This window comes from Rhinolophus sinicus, chromosome 1 (assembly GCF_057876585.1).
Source record: "Rhinolophus sinicus isolate RSI-liver-muscle chromosome 1, RSI-T2T, whole genome shotgun sequence".
In the NCBI taxonomy this organism is placed as follows: Eukaryota; Metazoa; Chordata; class Mammalia; order Chiroptera; family Rhinolophidae; genus Rhinolophus; species Rhinolophus sinicus.
The window spans coordinates 117,647,143-117,658,706 of NC_142501.1; the positions used below are offsets into that span (position 1 = coordinate 117,647,143).

General features: G+C 33.6%; 1 protein-coding gene across 4 annotated transcripts in view; it reads right to left on the bottom strand.

Annotated features, from left to right (window-relative positions):
* The window catches only part of MINDY3 (MINDY lysine 48 deubiquitinase 3), an 85,891-nt gene that overhangs the window by 55,059 nt on the left and 19,268 nt on the right, over window positions 1-11,564 (bottom strand). For 2 of the 4 annotated variants that reach the window (XM_019746057.3, XM_019746059.3), the window contains 4 exons: window positions 9,986-10,037; window positions 8,997-9,111; window positions 6,347-6,420; window positions 5,372-5,451 (listed from right to left, as the gene is read on the bottom strand). In XM_019746057.3, coding sequence (XP_019601616.1) covers window positions 5,372-5,451; window positions 6,347-6,420; window positions 8,997-9,111; window positions 9,986-10,037 — 321 coding nt within the window. The remainder of the gene's footprint in view (window positions 1-5,371; window positions 5,452-6,346; window positions 6,421-8,996; window positions 9,112-9,985; window positions 10,038-11,564) is intronic. The other 2 variants (XM_074324803.2, XM_019746058.3) reach the window with 1 other exon arrangement.

Below are 11,564 nucleotides of genomic sequence, written 5' to 3' on the forward strand. Positions count from 1 at the left end.
CCATCAACTGTTGAATGAATAAATAAAATGTGGTATAAACCACATAATGGAATATTACTCATCAATAAAAAGGAGTGGAGTGCTGGTATAGGCTAAAACATGGATAAACCCTGAAAACATTATGTCACGTGAAGGCAGCCAGTCACAGAAGACTGCGTATTACATGATTTATAAGCAATGTCCAGAATAGGCAAATTTATAGACAGAAAATAGATTAATAGTTGCTAGGAGCTGAGGAGGAGGAAATTACGAGGAGTGACTGTTCATGAGTACAAGGGCTCTTTTCGGGGTGATAAAAAAATTCTAAAATTGATGCAGTGACGTCTGCACAACTCTGAGAACATACTGACCACCACTGATTTGTACGTTTTAAATGGATGACTTGTATGATATGTGAATAAACCTATGGGTAAAAAAAAATTAACACATGCCTAAATTTTAAAGATACACACTTTTAGGAATTTATCCTATAAGACTACTTCAATATGCACAGAAAGACAGATCCAAAAATGTTTACTGCAGCCTTGTCTAACAGCCCCAAATGGAAAAAATCTAAATGTTCATTATAAATAAACTCAAGGTAAATGACAAACTGGGAAAAAGTATTACATATGACGGATGAAGCATTGATATCATTCATAAATAAAGGTGAGAATACTGCCCCATGTATTTGATCCTTTTTGGCCTTTTCTCCTGGATAACACATAGTATCCATTTTTCTCTCCCACTGCCAGATTCATGATTAGTGCTAGAAAAAAACCCAACCATAAGCTTTACTGGTTGGTTCTACCCTAAATCTTATGTAAACTCATCTCAACTCTACTATTTATTACACATTTAAAACTTTCTCTCATAATCCCTTTTTATATTCCTTCTTAAAGCAGTTGATTCAAACCCTTTCTCTCCTATTTATATGCCTCTAAGTTTACCTCTGTCCACCTTTTCAGCAAACTTCAAAATCTCAGTTCTCCTAATTAAAATTTTTCACACCTCGAAATGCCTTTTTCTTTTCTTGCCAGATTCTTCCTGTTTTAGAAGAACTGTGCATCTTTTCAAGGTTAATGCTAGTCTTGAGACCATTTAGTATTTCTTTTATTAAAAGAGGTTCCCTTCCCTTGCTCGACAATTTAGGTGACTTCTATCCCTTAAAACAAAAACGATGTATACCATCTCTTGGCCTTGTTATGAACGGACAACGGACTCTTCTCTTTCCACCCTTTCACCAGCAAACTTCCTTGCATACCATGCTAAGATATTTAGTCCCTATGATCTGGCTTCCATCTCAGTGCCTCTCTGAAAGCAAAGACCTTGCTATTGCTAAATTCATAGCCTATTCTTAGCTCTCATGCTCCTTCAAAGAGATAGGTAGCATGGCTCATTCACTAACTGCGTCATAGACAAGAGTCTTTGCATTAAATTCTCACTCTGTTTCTTTCTCCAAACAAGGTAAATTACCTTTTAGGGCGACTGTGAAATTTATTGAGATAAACTCTTCCAAATCATCTCACGTATTTATTTCCGTGCTCAAGACTCTGCTAAGTGTAGCATAAGCGGCAGTATATTACAATGGTTAATATGCTGGTTGTATGGAGTCAGACTACTGTAGTTCAAACCTCAGCTCTGCTCTTCACTAAGTTGCATGAAATGAAGCGACATACTTAACCACTCTGTGCCTGTGTTCTATGATGTTCATAGACTAGTTTTAAGAATGCAGTGAGTAAATGGAAAAAAATGTATCTATAGTCATTAAGTACTAAGAATGGTGCTTGGCATAGTGTTAAATAAATGTTTGCCACTGCTGCATAATGAGCATTCTTAATCATCAGTAGTTGTACTTGCCCTTTAAAGAAAATGAAACACTTGAGGACAAACATTGTTTTTTTTCTACTGCCAAAACACACATAGTACTTTAAGCCAACTTGCCATGCTTCTTTTGAGTGTTCATTTATTCAATGAGCTTTATCTGAAAATCTACTGGTTTTCTGTACCTCTCCTTCGTATATCTAACGGCTGCTGGATTCCACAGACCCACTCTCCCGTCCTCTCCTACACACAGGTGGTGGGCCAGCACGTGAACGTGCTATCTCGAATGAGCACAGGCCAGGCCTCGGGTGTGGTCAAAAGCAGTTATGCCTCTGCTGTTCCACACTGGGCAAGTTACTCAATTATTTGAGCCCCCGTTTTTATAACTACATGTTGAGGTTAAGAAGATACATATCCAAAACACACTGCTCAGCACAAAGTACGATCTCTTTTTTCTTCCTTTGCCATGACTATTTTCATCTTACTACCTCTCACCTGTCTAGATCATGTGCTTTTGACATGTCATCCCATTCCAATAGTCTATAAACTGCCAGATTCATGTTCTCATTCTATAAGCGTTATGCTATTGCTGTTCAAATGTCTTCAATGACTCTCTCCCTAATGTTTGCCAACTAAAGCTTAAATTTCTTAGTATTTAAAATCCTCTGGTTCCTAGGCAACCGTACATTTATGACTATCCCTCATACTAGTCTCCTTCACAGAGCCAATGCTCATTCATTGCTATTCTAAGCTGGCTGTACATTAGAATCATCTAGATAGGGGTAATTTTAAAATTACCATGCCCAGGCCCCACTACCTAAAGATTCTAATTTATTCATTTATTTAGTCTCAGCCAGGGCCTGAGCACTGACGTACATTTAAGCCCTCCAAGTGATAATATGTAGCCAGGATTAAGAGCCACTATTCCCATCAGACTGATTGGCATCCCTGCCCCTAAACACAATCAGTGTTTCCCCCCAAAATACCCTCTCGCTCATTCCATCTGGCCCCATTAAAATGTTAAGTCCCACTAAAAGTCTCTCCCCTAAGCCCAACATAAACAAAGTTGGGAAAGTTTCCTCCCTCCTCTGAACTTCTGTAATGCTTTAGTTCAACATGCTTCATTTCACCTTGTATTACAGTTATTTGTGTGCATGTCCTTATTTCCCCAAACTAGGTGTGTAGCTTTTGAGGGAAACCTGAGTTCTTATGGCAAGTTGAGGCATTTTAGAAATTTGATCTTAATCTTTACAACATCTCTTTGAGGAAGGTATTACCTCCACATTTGACAAATAAGGAAATGGAAACCATGGGAAGTAAAGTGCCTTGCCTTAGGATTTTAAAATTACTAACTCTTAAATTTTTCTTGTATATTACATACAGTACAACCTCCTCCCATACTGGCAGAGCAGAAAAACATCCAATAAAACATCCTGAATGAATGTATGAATTTTTATTTTAAGTTTGTGACTGAAAACAGATTCAACTTCAAGTCAACATTCCTAACGACTGAGGAAAAATGCAGGAAATATGCCATTTACTTTGTTTTCCAAAATAATTCTTTCAAAGTCATTGCTTAGTTTTGATATTCAAACTATTCTTAAAATAAATCCACAGCACGTCAAAAGCTCTGAAAGCTAGTTTTTCAAGAAACAGAAAAGGATGAATTTGTACATATCAAGAACCAAAATTAGTATAAGTGACTAATACTCTGTAAAGGTAGTACGCGGTAAGAAAAAAGCCTATGGGAGGCTGGGTGAGGAAAATCCTAGGGAGACAAAGAATATTCTGGTTCCGGGAGGAGGAGAGGTCTGGGAGCACCTGCAGAATGTATAAAAGAAGGACCGTGATAATTAGTACCAAAAGTCAGAGCAGTGCACAAAAGTCCAGGTGGAAAGAGTTACGAGCCACAGCACACAGGAGTAGCAAGGACAGAGGCCGAGTGGGATGAGATACTTCAGCCAAAGTTCAGCAGGAACCAGACATGCCTTCCCTAATCACCTCAAATGATATAAGACACTTCAGGGCCCAGAAACCATCAGGAAGGAGGAAGAGGTGGGCAGAAGCCATTGTGAGTGAGTGGGGGGAGAAACCTGCATATTAACTTTTAGCTACATGCTTTCAGCTATCAATGAGAATGAGGGTTCAAGAAGAGGATGGACTCAATTATAAAAAAATTGAGCCAGATAACTTGTGCAGGTTTTTTGTCTGTGAATTTTACTGTTTGAAATTTGATCTTTACCCAAAATTAGCAAAACTAGGTTTTCGTTCTAACTTCATCATGAAGTGAATAATTTCCATATATTATCTAGTGTAGGCAGGGAGGGTAGTTCTTAAATTTCTTCAACAGTAAAATGAAACGTTGGATCACGCTGAGGTGCTTTTTAATTTTAAAATTATATAATTATTACTGATCTTTTCCTTAATGTTATATCCTTTCATATTTTTGTTAGTTAAGTATACCTATTTCTAAAATATGAGAAAAATTCATAAATATTATGAAGACTTACTCATTTAAATGGGAACAAAAATCAGTAACTATTATTTTCTCCATCACAATATTTGCTTCTGTCATTTGGTGAGTTTTATATAATTATAGAAGAAATAAATTTCCCTGTGAATTATAAGGACAATGGAACTTCCTGTCCTATATTACCTACTTCAATAGGAGGTACACAGTAGTTACTCAGTATAAGTTGAAGGAGTAAATACATGAATTTAGACTGCCTCAATAAGCTGAAGGGCATTTTATTCAGAGCTATCTATCAGTTCTCCTTAACTGGACAGATTGGCCAAAGGTATTTCACTTCAATGTCCCTAGTAACACAGGAAGCTATAGGAAAGAAATAATTGAGACCAGAAATGGAGGTAGTGGTAGAGGGGGTGGTGGTTTAACATTAAATTTGCCCAGCATCTTAAAGGAAATTCTGCACATTAAAAGTAGTACAGGAAAAACCACTAGATTCTCAAAGCAAGTATTTCAAATCACAATACGTTTTTCATTTCATACACTCAACTGAACAACAGCCTTGCTACTACCTATGTCACTAAATGAATCACCACAATGGTATCTGTTGTTCTATATATTCATATAAATTTAACAACTTTATCCAAGATACTGTATTTAAATGGATGAAAAAATAAATGATACTCATGCTGATAATTTACTTAATATTTACAACCATCTCTAAAAATATATTTATAATTCTCCTAAATTTTAAGCAAAACGTAAGTGTTCCAGACTTATTCATACCACTGCATAAATATGTATTACGTTTATACACATAAATCAAGAGATCTATATTTTACTTTTGCTAAAGAAGATAGCCGTACAATCCCAATTTTATACTAGAAAAAACTAAAGGCTTGGAAAGTAATCTGGGATTTGAGCCCAAGTTTGCCTCCAAAGAGGATGCTCTTCAGGTTATAGCACCTTAAAAACTGTAAAAACTTCTATTATAAAGCACTGAACTTCTAAGTGATACAGAGACATTAAGTAGATGAATAACAATCAACTCTATTCTAGTGAAATATTAAGAATAGATAAACACACAAAGATTATACTTACTCATTCCTGAGCACTCTCTATCACCATCCCATACATTAGAAACAGCATGTCCCGTCAGTAGGAGGTTAATTAAACTTTGGCTATTAATAAAAATTAAAAAGTAATTAAAATATGAATAAACTACTTTTCAAATAAAATGGTCCCTGTGGTAAGGCATAAAGTAATGACTTTTTACATTAAATTTTGTTGTTTAAGAAACAGAATTAGGAAAAATTTTACGTTTTTCATTTTATACACTCAACTGAACAACAGCCTTGCTAACTATGTCACTAAATGAATCATCACAATGGTATCTGTTGTTCTATATATTCATATAAATTTGACAACTTTATCCAACACACCATATTAAAATGGATGAAAAAAATAAATGATAGACTTATGATAATTTACTTAATGATAATTTACTTAATATTTATAATCATCTTGAAAAATACATACTTATTATTTTGTGTTTGATGGAGCATATGTGAATTTTAACCTCTGAGGCAGAAAGTCCTAAAGAGAAGTACTTATTTTTTAGCATGAGTTAATCACTATTTTATCGATTTTAATGGAAATAACTATTAAAAAAACTTGAGAGGGACAGTAGTCTCAGAAAAAAATAAGAAAAAAAACTTTTTTTGTCCCACGCAGGAAAGCATTTATAAATAGGTGAAAATAGACTTATTTCTACATCAAAATAAATTTCATCTACTAAAAAGTTTTACAAATATCAAGCAGAAATTGTTACAATACCCCTGGAACCATCCTAAAACAAAATATTTGCTACAATAAATGCAATGCATATATAAACCTGAAGTGGAAATTAAGAGTTCATACATAAGGCAAACAATGCATAAAGCACAAGACTTCTCAAATTCATAGACTTTATACTGTGAACACTGACAAGAAACATTATCTGATTCCATAGTATTTCATTCTAAGTCAAGTTCTTAAAAATTAAAATCCATATAGAAGATAACAGATTTTAATTACCTGCCATGTCCATACACAGGATCTATTAAAGGTTCAGTTGAATCTTCAATTTCATTTTTTATGTTTTCAATGCCCTAAAGAAAGCAAATATTGTTGGCTTATTTTAAAAACTAAAAATGAAAATTATAATTTAAAAACTGACCAGTTCATACTATAAATTAATAAAACACAATTATTTAAGTAACTTTTCTGCCAAAGAATTACCCAGATTTGAATCAGAGGTGCATTTAAGATGATAATGGGAAATAGTTTCACCAAGAATATCTTTTTATTTTCTTTCTTAGGCTCTATATAAAGCATGCAGGTAATAGATCTAATGTTGGTTAAAGGGACAGAGAGAGACAGTTTAAGTTTCAAGAGGAAGAAGGAGAAAATTAATCCAAAAGTGAATCTTCATTTAACTTTAGGCTAATTTCAAAATTAATAAACCTGCTAAGGCATCTGATACATTTCCTTAGGTCATTTAAAAAGCTTATTGGTACTAAAAACATACACACGAGTGTTGCTAGAGATATAAATTTGTATAAACAAAATCACCGATACAAAAGAAAATGGAACATTTGCTTCTGATTGTGTGTTCTCACAATTATTATTGGTAATTCAAATGTGTACTGACAAAGATATAAACTAGGAGGGCAGGAAACTTATTTTCTTGAAAACCAATTTTCTACTATTTTTAATCCTCCCAAAGGGTGCCCAAATCCCAAAAGGTTTAGATACTAGATAACTAAAGAAGACCTAGGTATTTTAACTTCATCAACTCCAACATGACAAAGATGACTTGCATTCATTGAACTACTCATCTAACTTTAACCATTGGTTCTACCAGACTACACAGGCCATTTCTAAGGATTAAAGAGATGATTAATCAATGATCAAAATCTTTAATGATTGCGTAAACACATGTAGGATGACACAAACAAGTATGAGATCTTGTACTTGTCTTCCTTGTGAAAAACAATACAAAGCAGGCTACGATAAAAGCAAAATGAATACTATGAAAAAGTGACATAACCACCGGGAAGGGAGAGGAAATAATTTCAAAGACCAGTTCAAGGAAGAACGACCAGACATGATGGTTTATTGGCTGTAAAGAACAAGAGACAGATGAGGTATCAAAAGTCTTGAGCATAAAAAAACGGGCAGACTAATGAAAAGTCAAGATGAACTCCTAAGAAACAAGTCATCTTAGATACCACCACCACTGGTATTTACCACTTCTAACCAACGACCAAGTACTTTGATTCTTTCTCTTCAACATCCTCCTAAATGTTTTTGCATTTCTAAATTTAATATATGCTTCTAAATATGCTCCCTTTCTTTTCCATTTCCATGGTCATTGCCCTGGTTTAGGTTCACCTAGTCAGTCACTTTTCTAGTTCTCCTGACTCTAGACGTATACTCCACACACCAACTACCCCCAATACAACTCTTATCCCAATTTAAGGAGTCTTTTATTAATGAAAAGATCTTGTTACTCCCTTGTTATAAATTTTTGTTTTGTCCTAAGTTTGGCCACATTAAATCTAAAGTATTTTTGCATAATATACAAGAATCTTTATATTCTAAACTTCACATATTTATGTAACAGTCTCATCTTCCACAATTGCCTTTCTGAAGTATTATGCTGCAGTAATACAGAACTACTATGCTTCCCAGCATGTGTTATATCCCCGATTGATTATGCCTTCATACTTGCTATTGTCACTGCTTGGAAAATCTTCCCACAGCTTTTCTGTCTAGAAAACTTTTTATCATTCATCAAATGGTCCCTATTATATACGGTCTGCCCTTGATTCCACCAAATAAACTTAGGCAGACTGTTACTATTTTCCCATTATGCTTTGTACATGCAACAAACACTGGAAAACACTGCCGTAATGGATGGAATCAAATTTTTTTTTTTTTACAATACCAAGGAGGAACCATTAAAAAAACAAATTGTATCCTACACTGTAAGTCCAGTGCCTAGCATAGAGTCAATGCTCAATAATCATTTGTCAAATGAAAGAAGTTTGATTTTAGACATGGTAAATCTACTAGGATAACTGAGACTAACAGGCTACTAAGTATGAGATTGGCACTTGGGGAAAAAGGGCAAGACTGGTACTGTGCATGTTGGAATTAACCACATAAAGGTAAGCTGAGAGAATAAATACCCATAAAAAGCAGCATACAGGACCCAAGGACTAAACTTTCTAGAATAAAAGCTTAGAAAAGGATAGAACCAGAATGTAAAGATGGAAAAAAAAGATATAAATAAAAATTATGAGACATTATAGAAAGAGAACTTAGACAATGATTTATTAGATAAGAAAGAGAGTGTGGGTTAGAAAGAGCTTCCAGAAGGGGTTAAGGGGTCAACTGCCAGACATTGCTAACAGCAAAGTAAAATTCAGAAGAACTGAGTGCATTTCATTAAGTAGAATATTACTGATAACCTCCACAGTCCATAAAGTCGGGGGTGAAAGTAAGTTTGAAAGTGGTGAAGTAAAAAGTGAGTAGTGGGGAAAGAGAATTGTCATCAGCATAAGAGGTTTTTATTCTGAAATTTAGAAACAGCATCAAGAATAAATTTTTTTCTCATAACAGGAAAAATATACTAAACTCAAACTAATAAAAGCCAGAAGAAGCATCTCCTTAAACGAACCTTTGTCAGTAATACAGAATACAGAAAAAGCAATACTCCAAATTTGTTTCCCCACATTGGATATTGATCCAAGACAGCATCTTTTAATTCTGATAAACTTCCGAATGATCTTTTTCTGGGGGAAAAAAGAATTAAGTATTAGTACCATCATGAGATTTACTACATCCATAAATGGGAAAATTCTTAGTTGTCTTATACATTAAAATGTATACATACAAACAGGACATTTTTTTATGTGCCCCAAATTTTCAAATACAAATTTAGCCATTAAAAGTGAAAGCTGTTGACAACTGTCACTATATATAACATATCCCATTAAGACAGAATGCCTACTTGGTAGAGAACGTCTTCATCTCTTACGTGATCTGTCTGGCATAAATTCTTCAATGATTATACAGTTATTTAAGGAACGAAGTGGCCCCGGCCCTCTTCTAAGATGTGTTTAAAAACAACAACAACAAAAAACTTGATTTTTTAAAGCCTGAGAATTATTTAACAAATATCTGAATACCAGAGATATACATTTGTGGCTTCTTTTAAAAGACATTAATGTTACATTTCAAATTAAATGCCACCTATAATTCTGTCAACATAGCTATTCTGACCTTCCATTTTGTAGTAAAAAGTTTAAATGCTCTTCTGAAAATATGGCACTTTTAGCAAAAATTATAGAAAGTATACTTTGACAAACAATAAATAATTCAAATGTTTATCCTAGAATCTTTATACTCACTCAGGACAGAGAAACATTAGGTTAAAATGATTTTTTTCACTGTAATGATGAAAAAGCTTTTAATGTTATAAAAAGTGTATTTCAATAGTTAGTTTAGGAATCTGAATAATTTAAGTACACATTTACAAATTCTTTTTTTAAATTTGAAAACAAATGAATCCAAGCATATAAATCTAAATACCTTTCCACAGTATGAACAAACTTAAATGGTAATGTGTCCAAAGGTAAGTATTTTAAATGTTCCAATGTTACTTACTGAATTAATGCATGAAATCGCTCAAAGCCAAGCTCTTCGACAGCCAAGGCAGCTATACACAAAAGACACTTTTCAGCACTACACACGGCAAATAAATGACACAAGATACACACAGCAGGCTGTAAATACTTTCAAGCAATCAAAATTTTCCCTCTTTCCTTACTGTCTTAAAAGACTCAGTCTATTTTCAACTTTATGGTAACATAAACTTATATTTCAACATCTGAGTTACCATGATTATAACTAAAATGGATATAACACTGAGAATGTAGAGGGTGATTAAACAATCAACACTTCTTTTCAATTCAGTTATGCTCAAGTAGTTTATAAAATAGGAGAAATTATTGGCAATCAGAGTGCTTCAGACATCATTGTAATGTGTCCTGCACTTTTATATAATCTTCCAATCCACAGATCCAAGTAAAATCATCAGAGTTAATCTTCCTTCTTTATAATATAAAATCTTTAGGCTTACTGCTTAATTTTCAAACAAATGTGTATAAAAAGGCATAGCACTTTGAAACTACACAGGTTCAACGGCAGGTTTAAGTTTGTTTCCTCATGAATTCATTAACTGTTGAGAAGTTTTCAATAACTTATTTAGATTATATTTATTAAGTCAGTACAATTATAAATTTTAAAAAATCAAAGCAAGTCAAAGAAAGCATTTAAATCAACGGAAATATTTATTCAGCACTTGTGTAGTGCCAGGCCCCTTTCCAAATGCTCTACAGATCTCACCTCATTTAATCCTCATAACAACCCTATTATCCTCATTTTACAGAAGAGGAAACTGAGGCACAGAGAAGCATTCTTTCAAGTGCACACAGCAATAAACAGCAGAGCTGAAATTTCAACCCAGAAAGGCTTGGCTCCCCAAAGATCGTCTTTAAAGGTATCATACGTGAATCAAAATGCCTACTTTAATTTATGATAGTGAACAATTTCATATATATATTTATAAAGCAAATCTTAGTACTTTCAAGTATTAATGCTCACTAGAGAATTAAAGACATTGATTCAGTATGAATTCAAAATAAAAAAAACAATATGCAATTTTAAAGGTCACATTATGCTAGCCTTTCAAAGTCTAGTTTTAATTTTCAAATATTTCAAAGTACTTTTAAAAATCTTTTGAGGTCCAATGGTTTAAATAATCTTTTGATTTGTGTGGGAAACAAACTGAAATTGAACCTGAGTATTTACTACTGCAAACAAGTGTGCATTACCAAAAGCCAAAACTATACACATCACACAAGCCAATGAAATTAATGTTTGTACGTAATGTAATACTGACAATGGGGAAAATACTTCACATTTAAAATTTCAGGATAAAATAAAAATTCTACCTAACCTTTTCCAGATTGTACTAATTGTTCTGTGCCTAATTATCTAAATAATATTACTGGGCACACACTATGAAAGTTGACATAAAAATAGTAATTTAGAGAAAAGAGGCAAGCAAAATAAAAAGCTTAGCAGGCAGGATGGTGGAAAAATATAAAACACAAGAAAAAGAACATAGTTGGGAATAGAGGAAAGAACAGGTAAAACAGATTGTTACATGGAATAAAAATTT